The following is a 27124-nucleotide window of genomic DNA, read 5'->3' as shown; positions in this document are numbered from 1 at the left end:
CAAGCCAGCCAAATTAATTGAAAGACCGGGAAAGAATGAAAGATGACTGCCAAAATGATAGGGCTGTACCAGTTATCAAATGTCGAAAACATCTTCAGAATGCAGTTAACATGCAGATCACAAAACCTTGTCTCCATCCAGTCTACTCACTGGAATACCTCAAGAAAATAGTCACATGAGAGAAAGAGCAAGCGAGTGAGCGAGCAGGAGTTTAAATGTTTGGATGTGTTCAACAAAGGAAACAGAAAACAAAGCAGACTCGAAAAACTAGAATTTCTACTGAACTTCAAACAAATTCTATTCCTTAAAGTACATATTTGTGGTTTTGGGTACTTATCGAGTTAAACATTGGTATCCGGTCTCGGAGAGTGCTTTGGGGCTTTCATTTCTCCCCGTGGGATTTCTCGGCGTGCAGGTTAAAACATCCATTCGCAAATCTACTGAACATACCACAGTGAAAGCTTCTCGTCGATGTCTCCCCCGCTCTGATCAGCACGTAGGTATCGCGTTCATATCATTTGGGTGGTCCTTCAATTATTTGACGGTAAGAACTTGCTACAACATGAAATTTGAGACATCTGCAATCATCTGCCTTCAGATTTGTGTTAATGCTGTCAGTTAAATAGTCGAGGAGTTTCAAAACTTTTGAACTGTGACATTATCTTGTCTGCTATTATTGGAGCCAGTCTGCTGTGAATGCTGCAAGGAAGGATTTAAAACATGTCTTGCAGAGGTAGGTATGATTGTAGATAAAGACTACACCAACATTAGCAAAGCTCTACCTTTGCAATTAACAGTACTGATTATTGGAAGACTAAATCATTTCTATTTGTCAATCATATTAATCTTAAGTAATTATAGCAAATCATTTAGGTTTGATGTTATTTGAAAAATCATGATGGACTTGCAAAATTTGAAAGCAGCTCTCATGTGCCCTGGGTGGGAGATAGAGTAGGCAGAAATGGGCACAACACAGCATCCTGAACATATTTTTCTTGAAGTAGTGTAATTCTTCAGGTCGTGTAATTTGTTGTTTATATAGTGCACTTTTGCTTAAGTGTAACAAAGGTTGTTTGTAGAAAATGAATTTTGTTTCCACTCTAGGATCTTCATGCTATTCATCCTGTGTTCACTGGCATGCACTAGTTCTCAGTCTAGTAGTGTTACTTGTGTTTAGATGCCTCCATGGTCTCATGTCTCCAATTCCCTGTCATCCCTACAACCCTGATTCTGAGAACTCTGCGTACCAACATGACAGTGGCCTTCTGTATTCCTTACTTTTATTTTCTTTGCACCATTGCCTGCACCTTGAGCTGGCTAATCCCTAAGGTTTGGAATTTACTCACTAAACCTCCCCAGTTTCGTGCTTCTTGATCCTCTTTTAAAATTGTCTAAAACACTTCGATCTAACTTTTTGATGTCCCACTTTCATGTTGCTAATATAAATCCCATTAATGTGCAGTACTAGGAACTGTGAGTGTGAACGTGTTAAGTGAGTGTGACCTCGGGAGAAAAAAGCTAGCATAGAGACCTTGCAAAGCTGATGCCTTCTAATATATTACTAAAGCTTTCACGATTTGAAATTCCAGTATTTAGTGAATGGGAAATGCTGTCATCAATTTAAAGAAGATAAGGCCATGATTCTCTGTTGAAAAGTTGCAGTCATCCAATAGTTAGTTGTTTTTTCTCTCTTCTACAATGTAGTGAGATGGCATTTGGTCGAATTATGACTGTCGAGCGCACTACCTAATTAGGAGAGCCATTTTAGATTGCTCATTCATTGTCTAAATCTACTCACAAAGACTTTTTATAAAATCTCTTACGGTAAAATCATACTTATTTTTGATACTTAAAAATAAGTTTTGATGAACTTTCCATAGATGCACTGATATCTTGATACTATCATATTTATGTCCAAAGTAAATCTTCCCAATTTCTCTCACTGTTTTTATATAGCAGGCTAATTTGAATTTCTCTTGAAAACTGATACTCAAGTTAGTGAAAAGCAACTTGATAAAGGCACTCTAACAGTTGGCTGCAGTCTTTTTCGGATTAATGAGCAGCTTGTAAATTTACGAACAAACAGTGCAAAGAGGAGCTACCTGTTGCTGAATTCCAGAGCTATCAATTGACCTGAATGCAGAGTTAGAGGTCTAAATAAAATCCATTGTAAAATCTCCTGAGTGACTTTGGCTAGTGCCTATCCCCACCGGCTTACAAAAACAAAGTTGCTGGCAAAGCTCAGCAAGTCTGGCAGCACCTGTGAAACAAAAAAACAGAGTTAACGTTTTGGGTCCGGTCACCCTTCCTCAGAACTGATGGTGGCTGGGACCAGCTTATACCTAATTCCCACATTGTCACGGAATTAAATTTTCAGTCATTCTGAATCTGAGTATCTGAGGATTGCCAATGGAAGGTCAGATTTTTAACTAGTGTTGTATATTTTCTAACCTTCAATAGCTTATTGTACTGAGAATGGGCAATGTTGTACAAATTCTGTCAGAGATAGTAGGAACTGCAGATGCTGGAGAACCTGAGATAACAAGGTGTAGAGCTGGATGAACACAGCAGGCCAAGCAGCATCATAGGAGCAGGAAGGCTGACGTTTCGGGCCTAGACCGCTGCTTGTCCTGCTGTGTTCATCCAGCTCTACACTTTGTACAAATTCTGTACAGGTCTTAAAACCTTCGAAAGCAGCTCATGAAATCTTTTCCAATGTGAGTTTTATAGCTTCCAAGGTATGACAAGGCAATGTGTGTAAAAGATCAGCAACCTCTTTTGAAAGAGACACAGTGATCATGAGCAAGGGTTTTGTCCCATTCATCGGTTGTATCTTTGTCACTTGCAAACATGAGGTAACTGCAACTGAGTAACAGTCAAAATGAAATTAACTCACCAATGTTTTAATGATAGTTTTAATGTGCAGTTACCACTGTTTTCAACCTTATTTCTGCATTGTCTTCTTTGTCCTCATAACTCCTGTGTTAATGGTCAAATCATGTAAGTGTCCATTATTTTCTTGTCACAACTGCACTGCTTTGAAATGGGAATCTGAAACCATGTGTTAAGTAGCTGTCAATTACATTCTGCCTGTTTGGTCTGAAAAGACTGATTAAAACATAGAAACAGAGGATAGGAGCAGGAGGAGGCCATTCGGCCCCTCAAACCTGCTCAGCCTTTCTTCATGATCAAGGCTGATCATCCAACTCAGTAACCTAATCCTGCTTTCTCCCCATAACCTTTGATCCCATTCGCCCCGAGTGCTATGTCTAGTCACCTCTTAAATACATTGAATGTTTTGGCATCAACTACTTCCTGTGGTAATGAATTCTACAGGTTCACCACTCTTTGGTGAAGAAAAGTCTCCTCATCGTCGTCCTACGTTGTCCACCCCGAATCTTCATACTGGGACCCCTGCCTCTGGACACACCCACCATCAGGAATATCATCCCTGCATCTACCCTGTCCAGTCCTGTTAGAATTTTATAAGTCTCTATGAGATCCCCCCTCATTCGTCTGAACTCTAGTGAAAACAATCCCGACCTAGTCAATTTCTCCTCATACGGAAGCGGGATATGTAGGAGTGAAATTGGGCTCAGAAACAACCATTTTCTGGCTGCCATAAAGGGTCTTCTTTAGGTTTCAAACTGTTATCTGAGGTGCATAACACTCAAATGTGATATTGATAATGCCTGAGGTATAATTTTCCAGAAGCAGACAGATCATAATGTGCCAGTGTTGCCGTTTTCACCTCCGTATCCTGCCTTTGAACTTGTTTAACCCCAAACATATTCAGCAGCAGATAGCAATGTCCTGACTGGTGCTTTTTATGGGGACTATTCATTCTACAGGCTACTCATTGCTTTATTTTCAATGGCTGTCCTTACAAATCTATCTATTTGGAGTGCTTTCTGTAACTGTTTAAATTTTCAAAAATCCACATAGGTGGTTATCTGGCATTTGCTGTGTACTTTGGCTACAACTGAAGTAAGCATCAATCTTTGAGACATGTGTCTCCCATCTGAAGCTGAATCGGAAATTCTGCAATCTTGGCATCATTGACCCTGGGATAGCATTGTAGAGTTTTGGTTTACAATCAGTAAATTTGCCGATTTTAGGTGGTTCAAATCACCCCCAAGTTCTAGACACTGGACTTATTTAGGGAATATGAAATGAAGAAGGCAGTAGACAGGTGTTTCAGGGCAAAAGAATCTCTGTGTTTATTTAAATACAAAAGGTAAGTATAATACAAGAAATAAAGGTAAATGCAATAAAAAGTGAAATTAACATGATCAATTATACAGTGGACATTAATTAAATATTAGATTACACACAGCTTAAACACTATTAGAACCTGAACAATAGTTTGATTTGCAGAAACTTTAACCTGACTTCCTAACATTGGAGTCCAATGCACTGCCACTACCCGCTTTCCCCTCCCTGCTAGCTAGGTCAGAATCTTTTGGGAATTTAAGCTTGCCAATGAGGAAAACATAATTTTGAAATATAGCTGGCTGTTCCCGCTTGCCATACCCAATGCCTGAATGGAGACTTTTTGGACTGGGTAGGCCTTTAGTCTGGATTGAGCGTGCTGATGCGTTAGGGTGTGTAGTGGACCTATCGGGTGCGTACATGGTTTTCCTTACTTTCTGGTTGTTTTGTGGGCCCGGTTTTCTGAGGCCTTGTGGTGTTGGTCAGGTCGGTGGTTTTAGGAGTTTGTCAGTTCTTAGGTCTGCTGGTCGTGATTGTTTGCTGTTGGTTTCCCTCGTTCTGAACAGTCCTGTGTCGGTAGCTCTTGGAATTGCTGTTAGGATCCCCATTTTGGAGATTGCTCTTGGAAATAGCTGCTAGAATTAGCTGTTGGTTCCTCAGAATATTTCTGGGGATTGCTCTTTGGAAGCTTCCGGGGAACGCTGCCTTTGGAAGCTCTCTGGGTAAGCACCTTGGAACCTGTCTTGGGATAACAGTGGGGATCACTGCCGGGGAATAGCTGCTTCAGGTGAAATTGGGCTCTGCAGTTATACTGATTGTAGGTCCCTTATCTTTGCGCCATATCTGTGCTTGCCATTGTGTTTCTGATTTTCTCTTTGAGGTCAATTGTCTTCCTGATAGTTAAGAGTATGTGTGAATGTATTTTGATTGAAGTTGAATTTCTAATATCTATGTGAATGGATTTTGTTTGAATTTGAATGTTCAGTAACTTTGCAGGTCTCATAGTTTCTTTGCTGGACAGCCCGAGGTGTAAAAGTTAGTTACAGTCCTGAGTGTTAGGTTTGGTTGATTGTTCTGTTAGAGTGGAGGTGTCAGTTAGAATTCTAGGCCGACAATAATAGTCCCAGACTGAAATCATTCTGGCCTTGTGTATATTTGTTGAAGCCTGAGATCAGGCTTTTGTCCAGTATTTTAGATGTTAGAAAAGTCTGAGGTCTTGTCCAATATTTTAGATGATGGGTATTTTTTGCTCAATCCTACACCATTTGTCCATAGTATTACTTGGCATTGCTTGGTTGGACTTTTGAAAACCTGTCTAATCCACCCCAGCCTCAACTGATCTGCAGCTGAAACCCTCCTTTCTGCTTTTGCTATTCTTGATTTAACTATTCCAACATTTTCCTGGTTGACGTCTCACCACCTACCCGGTGTAAACTTGAAATCATCCAAACCTCTCCTCACCCTCTGGTAACTTTATACCAAGTTATCTTCCGCTGATAGCCTGTGTGCATACCCTAAGAGCATGTTAGGACAGAGAAAAGGAGAAATGTTTTTACACAACGTATGGTGAGTCTGTGGAATTTTCTGCCGCAGGAAGCTTGAGGCCAAAACATTGAAGACTTTTGAAAAAGATATAGATATAGTCAAGGGATCAAAGGGGAGAAAGCAGGAAATGGGTACTGAGTTGGATGATCAGCAATGATTATACTGAATTTGGAGCAGGCTTGGAAGGCTGAATGGCCTGCTGCTGTTTGCTATGTTTATATATTTCTACCTATTTATATGGTTTAGAGTCAAATCATATCTGCTAATATTCCTGTAAAGTATGTTTGGGATGTTTAGCTAAGCTAACAGAGCTATAAAATGCAAATTGTTGTTGTCTTCCTTTAAAGTCGTGATCACCTTTTTGGCAGGTGGAGTGAGTTCAGGGCTATGCATGGATGCAAACGTCCAATGAAGCAGTATTCCAAAGATCCCATCCCTCTCAAAATATTTGACCCCTCTCCTGACACTTTTTCAATGCCTTCCCAATCAGCTCACCTTCTTCTGACAATGCTCACCAACCCCTCCGTAACCCAGCTCACCACTGCTCTCTAATCCCATTCCCCCCATCCTAACAATGTTCACCCCTCACCCAGACCTAGCTCAACAGCCTTCCTGAAAATACTCATCCCGCCCTGCCAATCTTCAACCTAACACAGGTCACAGTTCAACAATGTCCGTCTTTCCCTCGAGACAGTTCAACCCCCTTAATCTTAATTTATACAATTAAGTGTCTACATAATGGGAGCAGAGATTATACCTCATGTTTGTATGAAAAAACACTTATTGACTCTGATATTAAGTTGTTAAGTTTAGGCATGACGCGTTTATAATGTCCCACTTTGTGTGAATCCATCTAAAACTGAGTACAGACTGAATTCACCAACAGGGCTTAACAGGTTCCCTTACAACACAGCTCAGCCCACCATGATCCTCTCCTTGATGCAACTCAATGTCCTCCCCAAACCCCTTTCCCTTGCAACAGCTCCTTATTCTCTCTTCAACCCTGGACAAAGCTGACTAAATCAATATTAAAATCAGGAAAGGAGAGGGTAAGCAGCCCACATAAAGCCTCTTAAGTTTTCATAAATCTGGGTCAGAAATCCTGAATGCCAGGTGTGTGGCTGGGTGGCAGAGTGACTCAGTGGTTCGCACTGCTGCCTCTCAGCGCTAGGGACCCGAGTTCGATTCCATTCCTGGATGACTGCATGGATTTCCTCCGGGTGCTCCGGTTTCCTCCAAAGATGTGCAGGTTAAGTAGATTGCCTGTGCTAAATTATGCATAGATTCCAGGGATGTGCAGGCTAGGTGGATTAGCCATGGGAAATGCAGGGTCACAGGGACAGGCTAGGAGGAGGTCAGTTTGGATTTGATGGGCTGAATGGCCTGCTTCCACAATGTAGGGATTCTATGATTCTGTATGTCCCACCTGCCCTGGAGGTGTGTTGTAGCAGGCTGATTTAAACATACTTTAGTTGCTCAGGTTTAGTTTGGGTCTCAGAAGAAACATCTGTGATGGCTGTCAGGAACTCCTTTCCAGGATAAGTTCCAGTTCCAGTGTATATTCATTTTCTAGTGGCTGTAGTGCCATTTTGAGCCTTAACAATAGAGAATGTCATAAGCCTCTTTGAATCTGCTCTGGTCAAAACCACCTAGCTATTCTAATCCAATTTTCCAGTATTTGGCCCGTAGTCTTGTATGCCTTGGCGTCACAAACACACATCCAAATGCTAATAAAATGTTGTGAGAGCTCTGACTATACCATCCTTACAGGCAGTGAGTTCCAGCTTTTCACCATGCTGTAGGTGAATAAAGTTTCCTCAAATCCTGTCTAAACCTCCTGCCCTTACTTTAAAACTATACCCTGGTAATTGATCCCTCCACCAAGGTGAAAAGTTCCTTCCTGTTTGAAAGAAACAAAGAATTGCTGGAAATCAGAAACAAATCAAAAATTACTGGAAAAACTCAGCAGGTCCAGCAGTATCTGTGGAGTGGAGTAGAGTTAACATTTTGGGTTCAGTGATCCTTCTTCAGAACTGACTGTACAGATGCGACAGAGACAGCATTTGAAGTTGGCGTCTCTGTCGCATCTGATCCGATGATGCCAACTTAATACATTTTTGACAAGATTTGGTCTGGTCCATAACAATTTGGGGGATCATCCAAGGTCGGAGTCTCTAATTCCAGGTTGAGTTTAGGATTATTGGACTCCAAGGCAGTGAGTGGTGAGTACTGATGTTCTCCTTTTGGGTGTTGAATTCAGTTGGTTTAAATTGTGTGTGCCTTGTGTAATAATGGCTATTTCAGTTGCTAAGAGTTCCTCAGGGTTGGAAGCAGTCACTTTGGGTATTTTACAGAAAGTGAGCAAGACGAAACCTTCAGAATTGGCAAACTAATTGAATTTGGATTTGCCTGTGTATGTGAGGAAAGGGGAAATAATTGTGGCAATAGTGCAACATTGACATTTGCCAAGAATGCAATCAAAATCTCTGAAAATGGCTAATATTCAATTGCAAATGAAACAGCTTGAACAGGAAAAGGAAATGAAACAGTTTGATTATGATTGAAAACAGAAGAATAACAGAAAGAAAGAACAGCTCTAGCAGAGGAAGAAGAAAAGGAAGGAATAGCCCTGGCAGAATAAAAAGAAAAGGAAAGGAAGGCCTGGCAGAAGAAAGGGAGAAAGTGAGTGTTTGGAACTTAAAATAGCAGAGGTAGAAGTGAAAGGTAGGAATAGTGATGAGGACAGTGATGGAGAGCAGTCCCATTATAGGTCAAAAACAGGTGGGAATCTGTTTAAATATGTCCAAGCGTTGCCTAAATTCGATAAGGATATAGAAGCCTTTTTCATTTCATGTGAGAAAGTGCTAAACAAATGAAATAGTTGGGTATTATTGATTCAAACAAAGTTGGTAGATACAGCTGTAATGAGATATTTGCATCACTATTAGAGGAGGTATCTGGGGAGTATAATGAGGTGAAAAAAACCATCTTAAGTGCAAATGAGCTGGTATCAGAAGCCTACAGAAAACATTTCACGAACCTGAGGAGGGAGGCTGGTCAAATGTACATTGAGTTTGAAAGGGCCAAACAAAGTCATTTTTATGGGTAGACAACAGCATTGAAAATAGATCAAACATATAATGCTGTTAGAAAGATAATTTTGGAGGAATTTAGATGGGGCCGACCAAGACACTCCCATTCATGAAGCTCCAACTTTTTGTACCGGGGGCTGTTGCAAATATTGCTGGTTCGCTACATTTGCAGTTCTGCATTTGTAAGGCAAATACATTACAGAATCAATGGTCATAAACACTGTTTCTGAAACATGGTCTAACCTCTTGACTCCATCCCCATCCATCAATAAAGGCACTGCAAATTGAAATGCTGAGCCTTTATAACCTTGGGCAGACACACTATCTAGTTCTTTGATGCCAGTCATTTCTGAAGGGCTGAGCATAACTACCCCGTGAAGTATTACATCTAAACTTTGCCTGTGGATGCAAGGCCCACATTACTTTTTTACAGTGTTATATTTAAATTTAAAGTACCGTGCAACGTGCAGTGTTCCTAAATTCCCAAGCAATGAGGATTGAACAGAACTGAGAATTGCTAACCTCTAGATAGTTCTGTTGTGGGACAGCTACTGATCCCAGTGAACTGGAAATGAAAGTTGGTCAAGGGTGGGAATTCAGATTAATTTTGATCTCAAAACCCTACCAATCTGGCTGCCTCAACCTCAAGGAGAAAGGAACCAAACCTCTTCCTGTCTCCTTTTCTTCACCTTCACCAGTCTTTCTCACTTTCTTCCCCTCTGCAGTCTTTTCCTCTTTTTTTTTCCCTAGCATCTAGTCAATGCATTAAGTATAGGAGTTGGGAGGTCATATTGCGGCTGTATAGAACATTGGTTAGGCCGCTTTTGGAGTACTGCGTTTGGTTCTGGTCTCCTTGTTATCAGAAAGATGTGAAATTCTAACGGGTTCAGAAAAGATTTACAAGGATGTTGCCAGGGTTGGAGGGTTTGAGCTACAGGGAGAGGCTGAATCGGCTGGGGCTATTTTCCCTGGAGCATAGGAGACTGAGCGGTGACCTTAGAGAACTTTGTAAAATCATGAAGGGCATAAATTGGGCGAATAGCCAAGGTCTTTTCCCCAGGGTAGGCCAGTCCAAAACTAGAGGGCATAGGTTTAAGGTGAGAGCGGAAAGATTTAAAAGGGACCTAAGGGGCAGCTTTTTCTTGCAGAGGGTGGTGTGTGTATGGAATGAGCTGACAGAGAAAATTGATGAGTCTGGTGCAATTACAACATTTAAAAGGCATCTGGGTCGGTATATGAATAGGAAAGGTTCAGATGGATGTGTGTGAATGCTGGTAAATGGGTCTAGATTTATTTAGGATATCTAGTCAGTATGGACGAGTTGGACCAAAGGGGCTGTTTTCATGCTGTACATCTCTATGACTGTAATGAGAACTCCTGGAGGAGGAGAGAGTTAAGACCACAAGATTAGCAGTGGAAGTGACAGATAATTAGGAGTTGGTTCATAAATCAAAGTTTGGCTTTTGAAATGAATTTCAGTCTGTGAGGGATAGAAATTGAGGATAAAGAAAAATCCTCAAGTGAAAATAATAAAATTAGTTTACCACAGAGTAAAACGGAAACCCGTGAGGGGGGAAGAAAAGCAAAAAAAAAAATAAGCTCAGGTGTTTTCACTGTAATAAAATGACCACATGAAGTCAGAGTGTTGGTCATTTAGAAAAAGCACTGGGAAGATGGATGTGTGAAAACAGGATAAGCCAATGAGTTTTGTTGAAGCGATAAAGGAAAGCACAGAGGAAGCTAAAAACCTACAAACGTACGTACAACCTGGTCAGGGGTTTGTTGAGAAGAAAGTGCCGGGTCTCTTTACAGAATTTACTTATGTGAATAATTATTACTCATGTATGTCAGGAGGAGTAGGTAAAGAATTTAAGATTTTAAGAGATATTTTAGGGGTATCTCTTAAAATTTAAAATTCTTTATCTACTTGATGGTGAGAGATGTGGAGATATGTAATTCAGAAGGAGTACTTCCAGACGAAGTGGTAATGTGTGGAATTCATTTTGATGAAGACCAATGTTCCATTATATTAAGTGAGGTTGGAGAATCTGGTGAAAAGTGATGGTAGGGAATAACAGAGAAATTCTCAGTTCTAGAAATACAGTTTATGCTTAGAAATGATATACCTGGATCACAGGTGGGAGTGATGCCTACTGTGATTGAAAAGCCAGTGGAAAATTAGCAACTGAGGTGTTACAGGGCGTATATCCTGACTTTTCCTCACTGTGTGATTAAAAGGTCACAAAGCCTTAGGTTTAAGCAGAAGAAGAAATAAAGGAGTAAAGATAAGGAAGTTAAAGTTCAATTTTCAGAAACTATATTTGATCAAATGGTGAGGATAAAAAAGCTCAAGAAGAGGTGGAGGACAAAGTGGATATTTTTAGTTCAGAGAAATTAGTTGAATTACAACAAAAAGATGAAAAACTAATGCAGCATATGAGACAAATCTATGTGTATCCCTGAGTGTTACTATCTTAAAAATGATGTCTGATGAGGAAATAAAAACCATCACATATTCAGGCAGATGGGAAATAGGCAGACATTCATCAAGTTGTATTACTGGTGGGTTAAAGGTAGGAGGTGTTGTAGGTAGCATACATATTAACAGTAAGAGGCCATTTGGGAGTAAGGAAAACTCAAACCAAACAAAAGACATTTTTATTGGCCTGGACTGCTTAAGAGTGTGGTTGAATTTTGCTGTATGTGTCACATGTGTCAGGTAATTGGAAAACCTCAAGCAGTGATAAAACCAGCATCTTTAATATCCATTTCTGCATTTGAGGAACCTTTTAAAAGAGTCTTAATTGATTACATAGGATCCTTACCTAAAGCATAAAGTGGGAATCAATATTTGTTGACTGTAATGGATATGTCTACTAGATCTCCAGAGGCTATTTCATCACACAGTATGATGGCTACAAGGATTGTAAAAGAGTTACTCAATTTTTTTTGCCGCATAGGGACTACCCACTGAAATACAATTGGATCAAGGGTCAAATTTTACATCAAAGTTATTCAAGGAAGTTATGGATAGTTTTGAAATAAAACAATTCAAATCCACTGTGTACCATCCAGAATCACAAGGAACATTGAAACAGTGGCATCAAGCTTTAAGTGTCATGCTGACAGCTTATAGTCAAGACTATCCTGAGGACTAGGATAAAAGAATTCCATTTGTGCCTTTTGCAATTAGGGATGCACTTGATGAATCAATTAAATCCAGTCCATTTGAATTAGTTTTTGTGCATGAGGTGAGAGGACCACTGAAATTAATTAAGGAGAAATTGGTGAGTCAGTGTTCAGAGACCACATATTTAGGGTATGTGTCAAATTTTAGGGAAAGATTACATTGAGATGGTGAGTTGGCTAGACAACATTAAGAAGTAACACAGCAAGTGATGGAACAGGAAGTAGACAAGAAATCAAAACTTTGTAATTTTGCTAGTGAAGATAAAGTAAAAATGTTACTCCCAGTGGTGAGTGAACTTTTAAAGACAAGGTCTGGTGGCCTTATCAAATTGAAAAGAAATTGAGTGAGGTGAATTATTTGATAAGAGCACCAGTTGGGAAGAAATCTGAGTGTGACATATCAATATGCTCAAAAGGTATTTTGATAGGAAGGGAAAGCAAAAGGATAATGTATTACTGGTTACAACACAGAGTGAAGAACCAAGTTCAGATGATTCTGAATTTGACATTCCTCAAATTAAATTGGACAATGAAGAAGTTCTGAAAAATTGGGATAAATTATTGAGTTACCTTCCAGAGGAAATTTGAAATGACCTGAAAGAGTTATTATAATGACATGGGTGATAAGTGGAAATAAGCTGGGAAGTGCTAATCTGATTACGTGTAATGTAGACATAGGAAATGCTGTTCCAATTAAACAACATCCTTATAGACTTAACCCTCTAAAGTAGGCACAGGTTCAAAAGAGATTTAACACATGTTCAAAGTGGAGCATGTTCAAAGTGGAGCTTATCCATAGCAATGGTGCCAAAACCCAATGGTACCCAACAATTATGTATGGACTATCGGCAAGTCAATGCAGTTACAAAATTTGATTCATATCCTATTCCACATTTGGAAGACTGTATTGAGAAGGTTGGGCGAGCAACTTGTGTTTCCAAATTGGATTTACTCAGAGGATATTGGCAGGTATCTTTATCTGAAACAGCAAAGAAATTTTGGTTTTTGTTGCACCAAATGAACTGTATCAGTTTAAAGTCATGCCATTTGGTATGGAAAATGTGCCAGCCTCACTTCAAAGACTGACCAATAAAGGCATTTTAGGATTACCCACTTGTGTGGTGTACATTGACGATCTGGTGATTTTTAGTCACACATGGAACATTTGGAGCATCTGTTGGAATTGGTGGATTGAATTTCAGAGGCAGATTGCAAAAGCCCAAGTCACATTCCTGGGCCATGTCATTGGACATGGACAAATTCCCCATGGGACATGAAAACAAAGGTTATTGGGGAGTTTACCATACCATCAATAAGGAGGGAAGTACAACAGTTCCTGGGATGAATGGTTTTTATCAGAAGTTTGTACCAAACTTCAGTAGTTAAGTGCACCACTGACTGACTTGAAGAAGAATAGAAAATCTCAGTGCCCGGAGGAATGTCAGAAGACATTTGACAGCCTGAAAGCTGTGTTAACATGGCTGCAGTGTTAGCCACACCTAATTATGCAAAGCCATTCAAGGTGGTTATTGATGTGAGTGATACGGGTGTCAAATGCTGTACCCTTGCGAGAAGACGACAGGAAGATAGAAAGACTTGATGGGTATTTTTCCAGAAAATTAAATAATCGTCAACAGAAATATTCCACAGTTGTGAAGGAGACAAAAGAACAAAAGAGAAGTACGGCACAGGAACAGGCCCTTCGGCCCTCCAAGTCTGCGCCAATCATCATGCCCTGACTAAACTAAAAAACAAACCTCCGCCCTTACTCGGTTCATATCCCTCTATAAACCTCCCTATTCATGTAACCATCCAGATGCCTGTTCAATGTCGCCAATGTGCCTGCTTCCACCACCTCCTTTGGCAGTGTATTCCAGGGTCTTACCACTCTGCGTGAAAATCTTTCCTCGCACGTCTCCCTTAAACTTTCCCCCTCTGACCTTGAACCTGTGCCCCCTTCTAATTGAAACTTCAACCCTGGGAAAAAGCCTCTGCTTATTCACCTTTATCTATGGCTGTCATGATTTTGTAGACCTCTGTAAGGTCTCCTCTCAGCCGTTGTCTTTCCAGTGCTCCTGCTCCTAGCTCTTATGTTCAGTGAAAACAATCCTAGTTTTTTTAAACTTTTCCTCATAGCTAATGCTCTCAAGACTGGGCAACATCCTGGTGAACCTTCTCTGCACTCTCTCCAAAGCTTCCACATCCCTCTGGTAATATGGCAACCAAAAGTGCACACAGTACTCCAAAAGCAGCCTAACAAGGGTTTTATATAGCTGCAACGTGTTTTGCCAACTCTTGTACTCCATGCTCGGGCTGATGAAGGCAAGCATGCCATAAGCCTTCTTAATCACTTTGGCCACCTGTGTTGCCACTTTTCAGGAACTGTGGACCTGCACGCCCAGACCCGTCTGTATGTTAATGTTTCTAACGGTTCTACCATTTACAGTAAAATTTGCACCTTAATTTGATCCTCCAGAATGCATCACTTCACACTTGTCTGGATTATACTCCATCTGTTATTTCTATGCTATTCCTTTTGTATCCTTTCATAATCATCAGCACTATCAGCAACTCCACCAATCTTTGTGTCATCTGCAAACATACTAATCAACCACCCACATTTTCCTCCAGATCACTTATATATACTACAAACAACAAAGCATTTAAGACTGATCCCTGTGGAACACCACTAGTTTCCGGTCTCCATTCTGAAAAACACTCTTCCACCGCTACCCTCTGTCTTCTATGACCAAGTCAGTTTTGTATCCATCCAGCCAGCCCATCCTGAATCCCATGTGATTTTAGTCCTAGTACCAATCTGACATGTGGGACTTTATCAAATGCCTTGCTAAAGTCCATATAAACTATATCCACAGCTCTTCCCTCATCAATTATCTTTGTCACCTCTTCAAATATTCGATCAGGTTGGTGAGACATGCCCTTCCCCGTATGAAACCGTGCTGCTTGTCGCTTACTAGTCCATTTTCTTCCAAATGTGCATATATCCTGTCCCTCAGTATCTTTTCCAAGAGCTTTCCCACCACAGATGTCAGACTCACCAGCCTATAATTTCCTGGATTATCCCTGCTTCCTTTCTTAAACACAGGAATAACATTGGTTAATCTCCAATCCTCTGGAACCTCACCTGTAGTCAAATAGGATGTGAAGATATCTGCTAATGCCCCAGCTCGTTCTTCCTTTGCCCCTTGCGGCAACCTGGGATAGATCCCATCTGGCCCTGAGACTTGTCTACCTTAATGCAATTTAAGATATCCAAAACTTCCTCCTTTAATATATTGACATTCTCTAGAGTATTCACACACTCATCCCTGACCTCAACATCAGTCATATCCTTCTCCTTGGTGAATACCGATACAAAGTACTTCTAAGGATCTCTCCCACTTCCTGTGGCTCTGTGCATAACTTCCCTCAAATAACTGCTCCCAATCCATATTCCCCTGTCCTTGTCTAATTTGAATGTAATTGGCCCTTGCCCAATTGAACACCCAAACCTGAGGGCCACTCTTGCCCTTCTGCATGATTACTCAATCTTATGGAGTTATGGTCACTAAGCCTAAAATGGCGTCCTACTGAAACGTCAATCACCTGTCCTGGCTCATTCCCTAATACTAAGACTGTTATGGCCTCCTCTCTGGTTGGATTGTCAACATACTGTCTCACAAAGCCATCCTGGACACATCTAACAAATCGCTCTCTATCCGAGCCCCTGGCTGTAAGGGAGTTCCAGTCGATAAGAGGAAAGTTGAAGTCACCCTCCACAACTACCCTGCTTTTTTTTCACACCTTTCTAGTATCCAACTACATGTCTGCTCCACTGTCTCATGTGGGCTGTTGGGAGGTCAGTAGGAAACTCTCAACATTGTGATTTCACCCTTCCTATTCCTGAGCTCCACTACAAGATTCCTCCGATATATCCTCCCTCAACATAGCTGTGATGTGATCCCTAATTGGCTATGCAACTCCTTTTGTTTCTCTTTCTGTCCCATCTAAAACAGTGCTATTCTGGAATGTTAAGCTGCCAGTCCTGCCCCTCCTTTAACCATGTCTCTGTAATGGCAGTAACATCATAATGGTGTTACATTTGCCAAACCTTTGTGAGTTACTGCAGTGTATCTTGTAGATGGTACATGAACATGAGTGGAGGAGAGAGTGAATGTTTGTGAATGCAATGTCGATCAAACTGCCTGCTTTGTCTTGGATGATCTCAAGCTTCTTGAGTGTTCTTGGAGTTGGACTCATCCAGGCAGTGGGGATTATTCCATCATACTCCTGACTTGTGCCATGGACAGGCTTTGGGGAGTCAGGTGTTCATGGCAAATCAATGAATTCCGTCTTCAAGGACTTGAACAGCACACTAAGTGGAAGTGCAGGAAATCCTTGACTGTATCTCTAGATTTCCACTTCTAACTGCACAGACTTTGCTGTTAGTTATGTAACTTTAAGCACAATCATCACCATTATAAAATCTCATCCATTGTCTTCATGACAGATGAATGGCAAATCTTTTATTTTCCATTTCTGCAAGTTGAAAAAATAGAAGATCCACATCCTCTGGTTCATACCAAATTAAATGGAAATGATGTGATGATCTATTTCTGCACGAGTTAATGCCTATTGTATTTCCAGTTTTACCAAATCCTTCTTTTTCATGAAGACTTTCTTTAAAAAGTTTTGATACTTTGCCAAAAAAATGCAAGAGAATATGATGGAATGTAAATATGGAAGTTCTAGCTTGTGTTAGTATTCTTTTAGTGTCCTATAGGTTTTTATTCCAAACCTGTAAAGACCTGTATTTCAGTAAGGAAATATAGAGGCTTAACATAGTGCAAAGAACCTGGCTCAGATTTATGAAGTAAACCAGAATATTTTGGCCTGAGACCGTGAAACTAGGGAGAACTGACATCATATGAGTAGATACTATATCAGAGAGACAGATGTTCCTGTGGCAATTACTATGTCGCATAAGACAATAGGGGTTTCCTTAGAGTTCTTCTGATTGTAAATCTATGGATTTCACCAAAACCATTGAATAAACCAAGTTTACTGGCATTTTCTTGTGAGTATTCAGGAGGACTATTTACTTATGAACCACTCTACATTCATGTCAGCTAATAAATCTCATTCCACACGTTGGCCATGAGAGGAATAGGACGTCACTCAAATACATTTTTCACGAATCCACTGTTATGGACTGTTTGCCAAGAAATGCCACCCAATGGAGGGGTGGGGTGAGGGGCAGAGACAGGTTCCATTTTTCAGAAAGCAGATTGAATGTCAGGATAATAAGAACAGATTCTGTTCAACTGGAATACAAAATTTCACATCTGTGTTTTCAGTACACTTTGTACGGGGCTTCAGCTAGCATACAGTTTTTCCTAATATCTGCTTTCTTCTGAGAATGTTAAACAGTAGTTTACAAGCTTTATATGGAAATATATTTTGAACTGATCAGAATCAATCATGGTTGTATGCTAACCATCACATGAATAGGTACTTCATTCTCATCTTGTTCTGTGATTGTTGCTGTCCTTATGGTTGACTGATAATATCATTACAAACTGAGAGAAATCTATATTTATCTTAGCCTGTCACTTTACAATTTGGTAGTTCTTTTAAGATGTCATTATTGATACAATGTGGGGAAACAAGGCAGATAAATTTCTGTTCAGCAAAATCCTACAAGCTGGAATCTGCTAATCTGTTCATTATGATGTGGAGGATGGGCCTCCTACACTGAGGCCAATTAATGGCCTTTCCCACCAAGACTGGCAATAACTAATAGCGATGGGCTCTCCACCAATCAGGAAAACTGTCAGGTGAATCTTAGCAGTATACTAATGGGACCAAAAGAACTGCGGATGCTGTAAATCAGAGGGGAAAAATAGAAATTTCTGGAAAAGCTCAACAGAGGAAGTTTTGAGGAAGGGTCATTCGGCTGAAAGGTTAACTCTGATTTTTCTCCACAGGTGCTGCCAGACCTGCTGAGCTTTTCAAGCAATTTCTATTTTGTCGCCAGTATACTAGTACGTTTGGTGGGGTAGGGACATAATTCTGTGGAATACAGAGAGGTCTCCTTGAGGCAATGACTGTCCCTTCAGCAACAGCACAAATTGCCTGAACCAGATGTCCCATCAGCCACCACACTATCCCATTTGACAGGCCCCAGAATTCCTCCAATCCCGCATAGCTGGTGAGAGGGCAATACTCTTCAATGGTGCCCTCTTTTTCCAGGCTCATTTTTGAACAAATAAACCAGCTGTTGACCTGATCCTGATGTACATCATTTGCACAGAATGGTGGTTCACTCAAATATGATAATGCTGCAGGCACAGGCCAGCACTGAATCCACAATGACAGTTTTTGTTATAATGTACAGTGATACATTTGTTGTTACTTTCCAGGTGAGTTCAACATTAAAATAACTGTCCTGTAGTCATGTTATTAATGCAGCTGTGTAAACCCTCTCTGCAATATTCCTGCAACCCCCCAGAATTCTCTGATAGGAATTAATTTTTTTTTGTTTCAGCTTTAACTCAGTGAAGCTCATGACATAATGCTTCTAACATTCATCATTGTTTAACTGCTTTATCTCATGACTTCAAGGTCTTTGTGGTTCTGTCTTGCATTCCATTCCTCTCTGTTCAGTTGATGCTAGTTTTCTTTTTAGTAGATAACTTCCATGCTGCCTCGGACCCTAAGGTTTTACACAAAAATATTGCTGGAAATGTAATAGTCCATACAAAAGGATAATTATCTGTGTGAATACATAATGACTAAAGCTGTAAATGATCAAAAGTAGGCTCTTTAGTCTATAGATCATTTTCACTAAACATGAGAAATGAAAGGATTAAAAATTTCATTACACTGGAGAGTGCCTTTGTGGGAAACAGGAGGTTAGTGACTTGCTGCAGTAATCCCAACCTCTGCAGTGCTCTAGAGATCACAGTATTTGTATGGATGGTCAAGTTACATTTATAATCAATTGTTGTGAAGTTGGGTAGAGTATTTGTGGATTAGGAGGCAAGATGTTAGAATTTGGTGTTTGTAAAATGCTAGGGGGGAAAGCATTGCGTGGTTCCTTTAAAAGATTGTGCTTTCTCTATGCTTGCAGATGTCTGTGAACAGCCTGAAAGTTTACAAGTATGGAGAGAAATTGAAACATTTGTATTGAAAGGCCATACTGTTAGCAGGCCGAGCAGCATTTTTACCAAGATAATAGGTTTTTGAATTTAGCCAATCAATTTGAACCAAGCACTTAGATACCAAAAACCTATCAAATTTGAATCTGATGGTTTTGACAACCTAGGACTGCCGCAATTGTAAGAAATTGATATGTCATCGGGGTATAAAATAATAGGGCAGTTGGACAAAGACAGGAGAAATAACTGCCATCTGCCAGAGTTAACAGCTCTCAGCTCTCGAGAGAGAATCGCTGGCTGTCACAGACTCCTATAAGTCTTAGAGAAAGCACCATCTAAATATCAAAGGTACCAATGGCACAACTAGTTAATATTCCTGATAGAAGAATCGATGGAGGTGGCAGTCAGGACAGAGCATTTGACAAAGAAGGTATAGAGCATTCCGTAAGACATGTAATCTAGCTGTAATTTCAAAAGACTAAATTCTACTTTTTTTTATTTTATGTAAGTGGGATTTGAATTTATTGGAACAACATTCTATTAGAATGTTGTTTTATTCAGGTATAGTTAGTAGTTGGAAGGGGTTTACTTGGTTTGTTGATAGTTTAGTTCTTTTGTTCATTGTTACAGTGAGATAAATAATTGTTGCTTGTTGATTGTAAAGTGAGTGTCATAAGGTGATTTATTTTAACCGCAAGAAGTTGCTGAAGGCAGGTTACACCACTTTTCACGCTCCTTTTAAAGATGATAAGGTGAGGTGCTCCTGTTTTGGGTGTTTTGGTTTTAGTTTACAGAGGGGGGCTCAACCTCCACTTTATAACATAATGCAATGCCCAAGACATCGATAGTAGGGAACAATCTAAGATCAAGTGCACTCTTAGGAATCTGTCTTCCTCAATCTATTCTAAGGTTCTAAATGAGTTTGAAAGTGAAGGAATCTCCTGAGAGTGTTCCTATCCTTCCAATAATGTTTTATAGCAAAATCATGCAGATTATAACCCTCCAGATATCATTCGGGTTTGAGAATAATTCCTTCAGCAATGTATCCCTATCAAAGAGAGTATAGTTCCCTGTATTGCAATAGGGAAGAGCTGATATAAGTTGTAGGCAAATGATTATTTGATTATTAAAGAACCAAACCACTTGTTTGCAATTTATATAAATGATTTGGATGAGAATTTAGGAGGCATGGTTCATAAGTTTGCAGATGACACCGAAATTGGTGGCATAGTCGGCAGTGAAAAAGGTTATCTAAGATTGCAAAGGGATCTTGATCAATTGGGTCGATGGACTGAGGCGTGATAGATGGCATTTAACTTGGATAAACTTGAGGTATTGCATTTTCAGAAAACAAACAAGGGCAGGACTTGATGGTAGGGACCTGGATAGTGTTGTCCAACACACAGGCCTAGGGATTCAGGGACATAATTCTTTGAAAGTTGCATCACAGATAGGTAGGGTGGTTAAGAACTTGTTTAGCATGCTTGCCTTCATTGTTCAGACCTTTGAGTATAGGAGTTAGGATGTCATGTTGAGGTTGTACAGGATATTGGTGAGGCCACTTTTGGAGAACTGTGTACAGTTCCAGTCGCCCCAAATTGGAGAGGGTTCAGAAGAGATTTACCAAGATGTTGCTGGGACTAGAGGGCTTGAGTTATAAGGATAGACTGGGACTTTGTCCACTGGAGTGTAGAAGGTTGAGGGGTGTCCTTATAGAAAAGTTTGTAAAATAGTTTATATAGTGATGAAGGGCTTAGATAAGGTTAATAGTAAAGGTATTTTCCTTAGTGTTAGGGATTTCAAAAGTAGGAGCCATATTTTTAAGGAGAGAGGAGAAAGATTTAAAAGGGACCTGAGGGGCAACTTTTCACACAGAGAGTGGTACATATGTGGGATGGACTGCCAGAGGAAGTGGTGGATGCAGGTACAGTTACAACATTTAAAAGACATTTGGATAGGTGCATGAATAAGAAAGTTTTTGAGGGATATGGGACAAACACAGGCAATGGGTTTAGATTAGTCTGGGAAACTTGGTCGGCATGGACGTGTTGAACTAAAGGATCTTTCTATGCTGTGTGACTCTATGATATGCAATTCACAGTGTGATGAAGCAAAGTATTGCAGAAACTGGAAATTTGATGGGTTTGGCAGCATTTGCGCAGAGAGAAATGGAGTTAACATTTGTCTTTTCTTCATACTCATTCATTAACTTTCCTTGAAAAGTTGTTACAATGTCCCAAACATTTTCAATGTGTTTATGAATGAGCTTTCCAGAGTACAACAGATAGTGCAGTAAAAAGCAGGTGTGGTTTGTCTTCCCCCGATGAGCTGTGCTGTAAAGATAAACTCTAATAGCAGGTCTGCTCCACATTTCTGAAGGGCCTGAGTTTGGAAGTCCTGACCAGCAATATGGAGTTTTGTTGTTGCATTTACAAAACAGTGTTAAGGACAATCCAATGGTAAAGTATTTCTTGAACAGAGAATGAACATGGAATTCCAAGGTGCAAAGGGATTTGGATGTTATATTGCAAAAGTCATAAAACACTTGTATGCAGGTACAGCACATAATTAGGAAGGCTAATGGGATGTTACCCTTTTATTATGTGCAGAGTTGAAAATAAGTACAGATGTTATGCTTCAGTTATATAAAGCATCGGTGAGCTTGCATCTTGAATAATGTGCAGATTTTTTCTCCTTATTTAAGGAAGGATCTAAATGTTTTGGAGGCAGCACGAAAGAACTTTACTAAATTTATATCTGGAATCTATAGGTTGCTTTATGAGGAAAGGCCGGAAAGACTGAGTCTGTTTCCACTGGAGTTTAGTAAAGTGAGGGTGACTTGATTAAAATGTATAAGATCCTGAGTGGTCTTGACAAGGTGGATTTGAAAGAGATACTTCTTGTGGAGAATCCAGACTGTGGGAAGTGTTTTGAAATTTGAGGTCATCCGTGCAGCATAGAAATAAGAAGTTCTTTTTTCTGAAAATTGTGCAACTTTGGAACTCTCTGCTTTAAGAGCTGGAGTCAGAGTCAGTGATTCCTTTTTTAAGAGGTGGATAGATTGTTGTTAAGGGAATCCAGGATTAATGAGGGTAGATGGGAATGTGGAATTTGAAACACAAACAGATCAGCCATGATCTTACAGAATGACAGAGCACAATCGAATGGCAGAGTGGTCTATTCTGCACCTATTTTGCATGTTAGTTTGTTCATATGTGAAAATAGAAAAGGAAGAGGTATCGGAAACACAAGATGTACACGGAGTGGATACATCATCTCTTGTGGTTAGTCTGCATTCTAGATTGTTACAGGAAATGTGGGTGGATGTAGTATATAGGTTGATTTAATCATCTGATCTTTCCTAGATAGGAGGTAGGAAACAGAGGATTGGGGTTTGGCAAATGTAACACCTTTTATTCAAAAAAGAATGCAAGAACAGTCCTACCAACCAAATGCCTATTAAGTTAAAATCAGTGGAGATCAAGGTTCTCCCTCATCAATAATGAGGAAATAAATGAACAGGTACTTGCAGAGGTTTAACATCACTAGGTAGAATGAATCTATAGCAACAGAGGGACCTTAGGGGTCATTTCAACTCCCCCTCCCATTCCTCAGACGACATGTCCATCCTGGGCCTCCTGCAGTGCCACAATGATGCCACCCGAAGGTTGCAGGAACAGCAACTCATATTCCGCTTGGGAACCCTGCAGCCCAATGGTATCAATGTGGATTTCACAAGTTTCAAAATCTCGCCTCCCCCTACCGCATCCCAAAACCAGTCCAGCTCGTCCCTGCCTCCCTAACCTGTTCTTCCTCCCACCTATCCCCTCCTCCCACCTCAAGCCGCACCTCCATCTTCTACCGACCAACCTCATCCCGCCCCCTTGACCTGTCCGTCCTCCCTGGACTGACCTATCCCCTTCCTAACTCCCTACCTACACTCACCTTTACTGGCTCCATCCCTGCCTCTTCGACCTGTTTGTTTCCTCTCCACCTATCCTCTCCTCTATCCCTCTTCTATCCGCCTCCCACTCTCTCCCTATTTATTTCAAAACCCCCTTCCCCTCCCCCTTTTCTGATGAAGGGTCTAGGCCCGAAACGTCAGCCTCTCTGCTCCTATGATGCTGCTTGGCCTGCTGTGTTCATCCAGCCCTGCACCTTGTTGTCTCAGATTCTCCAGCATCTGCAGTTCCTACTATCTCTGATTCGACCTTAGGGGTCATGTGCCTTGATCTGTGAAGATTTAAGGATGTACTTATTTAGAGATTAGGATTTTGTACATTAATGTACAAAAGTAGGGAAGGTATACTGTCTCACTTGTAAAGCTTTGGCGAGGCTACAACTCTAACACTATGTCCAGCTGTGGTCATCACACTTTAAGAAGGATGTGAGTGTCCTTGACAGGGGACAGGGGAGATCTACCAGAATGGTCCCAGGGCTAGGGGATTTTAGTGACAAGATGCAGTTGCAAACTTGCTCTCCTTGGAGCAAGGGCAATTAGGGGAAATTTGATCAACATGTACAAGTTTATGACAGTTTTAGATAAATTAACAAAGAAAACCTTTCCCATTTGCTGATCTTGCATGGACTAAGGAACACAAATTTAAGATTTTGGACAAGAAATACAGAGGGTGTGATGAAGATCCATTATATGCAGTAAATGGTACTGAGCTGAAGCTCACTGCCCAAGGGGGTATTGCAGGAAACAATTAATGACTTCAAAAGGAATTAAGATGGACACTTGAAGGAAATAAATTTGCAGGACTACGAGAATTGAGTGGGAGAGCAGAAGTGACAGCATTGCTCTAGAGGGAAGATGACATGAACTCAATAGGCCAAGTATCATCCTTGTGTGTGTTAAATGACTGTGAATCTGTGCAACATCTACTCACGTATAGTGGTGAGAGTGTCTGATTAATTTCATATGATCAAAAACAATGTGTTAAAGGATATGTTTTTAATTTCATCTGTCATAAAGCCTGTTGTAATTTCTTGTTTTAAGTAAACCAGTTGGATGAAACTTAATAGAATCTCTCCTAATGCTGAACATTAGCAACATCATGGCGAAAAAGTCTTCGGAACACAAACTCACAGAAACACATCAGTTAATGGATTGAGGTAGACATCACTATGCATATTTGTTTTTCAATCCTGTTAGCATAGAGATGCTTTTGAGCACAAATCTCCGAGAAAATTCAACAGAATTGTCCCACGTACAGAGAAATGTTGACAGTGGCAAAGGGAACAGCAGGTGGAAAAATGATGCTTTTAAAACAAATCACATAAACGTGATGTTCTTTGTTTTTCAGGACTGCAGAAGTGTGAACTATTTTGACAAACATCTGAAATACCTGACATATCTGAGTGCTGCTTTAGGACAGTGACTTTCCAAATTCATCTATCAGTACATTGTTGTTTCAGAGAAAAAGTTATCACTTTACGATTCCACTTTGATTCCACTTTAAATGGAACAGCAGTTTGTGAAGAGCTGAGAACTTCGAATATTTCTTGGTTAAAATGAAACATTGCTGGGAATATCCTGCAATCCTTCTGCAACTTTGCTTTTGGCGATGCATTGCTCCTTCCTTTATACAAGTGAATCTCGGCCTAAGCGTTCCCAAGGGGCAGTCTGCATTCCTTTCCAAGGAGAATCTGCAGTTCAGTGTCCCGAAGGAGAAGGACAACTGTAAAGTGGAGGTGGTCATGAATGAGCCAATCACACAACGAGTCGGCAAGCTTACACCCCAGGTGAGACACTGAAGGTTTCTTTCAGATGACCTATTGTCTGCAACATAGCCAAATGAGGCAGAGGCAGATTCAGCAGAAGCATTCAACAGGTATTGTATGGTTATTTGGATTGTTGTGGTGTGCAGGGATATGGAAAAAAGACAGGACATTAGCACTAGATATAAACCCAATGCAGTCATGATGGGCAGAAGGCATCCTTTTGTAACATAATAATTCTGTTTCATTTGGGGAATGTCTGGTTGCAGGGACTAGGAAATCCAAACCTCTGTTCCAATCTGAGGATATTCATTACAATTTGCTGTTGTCATTGGTGATATCTCTCTGAAGCCCCCTGGTTTTTTTTTAATGGGTATTACTGGTGTTGCTCACCCATCTTTTATTGCCTAGAGGACAGTTAAGAGTCATCTATGTTGCTGAAGGTCTGGAGTCACATGTAGGTAGAGCAGATTAGAATGGTAGTTTCCTTCCCTAAAGGGCATTGGTGACATTCTGACAATTGGCAATTTATTCATGATAATCATTAGATTAAATATTAGATTATTAAGTCCAGGTATTTATTGAATTGAAATTCATCTACCATTGCTGGATTTGAACCTGGGTCCCCAGAACATTACCTGGATTAACCTGCTTCTACTTGACATGTATAGCATAGTTTGAAGAACTGCGTGATTTTTTATGAATATCTGGCCAAGGAAAATGCCTGCTTATCCCTACATGTCCTGAAATAGGAATTTTGTGTGTTACCTCCAAGATGTCTTTATGGTAATAGGGCAGTACCACTAACTGATGAATAACCATCCATTGTTCATCCACAGATCTGTGAGGAAGTCTCCTCTTCCTCATCAGAACTCCATGCTTCACATGATACTATTTTGGAACTCCTTCAGTCTCAGCTTCTGTGTGGGCTAATTAACCTAACTTGTTTAACTCCAGATCTGCTTGTGGAGAGTTAATTAAAGCTGACTTACTAAACATTTCCTTTGAGTTATCCCTGTTTAAAAATAAAGTCTCAGCTACTACAACATCTGCTTGTGGTATCACTTTTACCTCTTGTTTGGACTTTACTTCATCATTACTCTGGTCATGACACATAATGGAAAAATATGCGGAAATATCTGAACCTGAAGCTCCCACTTTTGCTCTGGACAAATCATTCTCTTGTAGTAAGTCACGCCCATCCACAGTCAATTTCTGATCAACTCCAAGTGTCACTGTTTTGGACATTAAGTTGCATTCTAAGTGCACTTTGTACAAAGCAAATGGTATATATTCTCCACTTATTCTATATATTAAAACCTCATCTTTCAATGCTTTCTTTGGAGGGAAAAAAAATCTTCCCCCAGAAGAAGAGTTTGTATAGTTCCTGTATCTCTTTGTAGTGTTATGGGTTTAGCCACAGCAATTGAAGAAAAAGGGCATATACAGAACTATAGAAATGATACAGCATGGAAGGGGTCAATTGGTACCATCTTTCCATGCTGATGACCTTTTCTTTTGACAAAAATGTTCTGAATCTCTTCCCTACCTTTATTCACCTTGCTTGCATTCATAGCACTGTTTACCTTCAGTCTCATAAATGTAACTTGATCCATGCTATTTTCTTGTTCACTTTTTCAGGTTCATACTTGCATAAGAGAATAAGTTCCAATGTCTTCCACACAACTTCAATCCAGAATAAAAATGCCCATTTTTAACAAATGAAACATTTGGGTATTTGATTCTCACTTCTATCCTCTGCATCTTCCTTTCCAGTTTCAGGAAAAATACCTGAACTGTTCCCAGTTGTTCTTTTATCACTGGCTAATTGCCTTCCTTTCAATCTCCCACCCTCTGTCCTCCTTGGAATTTAGGGAGTGATGCTAAAAATGTTCAGTTTTATAGATTAGCTCATAATCATCAGCCATCTATACTGCCTTGCCAGCTATTGGAACTCTCTGGTCTTCAACATGGATTCTAACTATTGAAGAGAGTGTTTTTTAAAATTTCTTTTAAGAAATTATTTCTCAGAAATGTAGCATATATACCCCCTACACCTGTATCTAACAGTTAAAATTATGTTGCCTCATTATTTAAAATTCAATGTAGCTCTGTGAAGACTGCTTCCTGAAGGGTTCTGAAGAAGGGTCAGAACTTGAAACGTTAGTTTTGCTTTCTCTCCACAGATGCTGCCAGGCCTGG

General features: G+C 40.2%; 1 protein-coding gene across 5 annotated transcripts in view; it reads left to right on the top strand.

The window, feature by feature from the left end:
* Window positions 1-243: 243 nt before the first annotated feature.
* Window positions 244-27124, top strand: part of frem1a (Fras1 related extracellular matrix 1a) — a 284482-nt gene continuing 257601 nt past the window's right edge. For 4 of the 5 annotated variants that reach the window (XM_048595364.1, XM_048595362.1, XM_048595365.1 and 1 more), the window contains exons 1-2: window positions 244-496; window positions 24508-24946. In XM_048595364.1, coding sequence (XP_048451321.1) covers window positions 24716-24946 — 231 coding nt within the window. In that variant the 5' untranslated portion in view covers window positions 244-496; window positions 24508-24715. The remainder of the gene's footprint in view (window positions 497-24507; window positions 24947-27124) is intronic. The other variant, XM_048595363.1, reaches the window with a different exon arrangement.

Source organism: Rhincodon typus, chromosome 3, assembly GCF_021869965.1.
Source record: "Rhincodon typus isolate 14 chromosome 3, sRhiTyp1.1, whole genome shotgun sequence".
NCBI classification, from domain to species: Eukaryota; Metazoa; Chordata; class Chondrichthyes; order Orectolobiformes; family Rhincodontidae; genus Rhincodon; species Rhincodon typus.
This window is presented reverse-complemented; position numbering and strand designations above follow the sequence as displayed.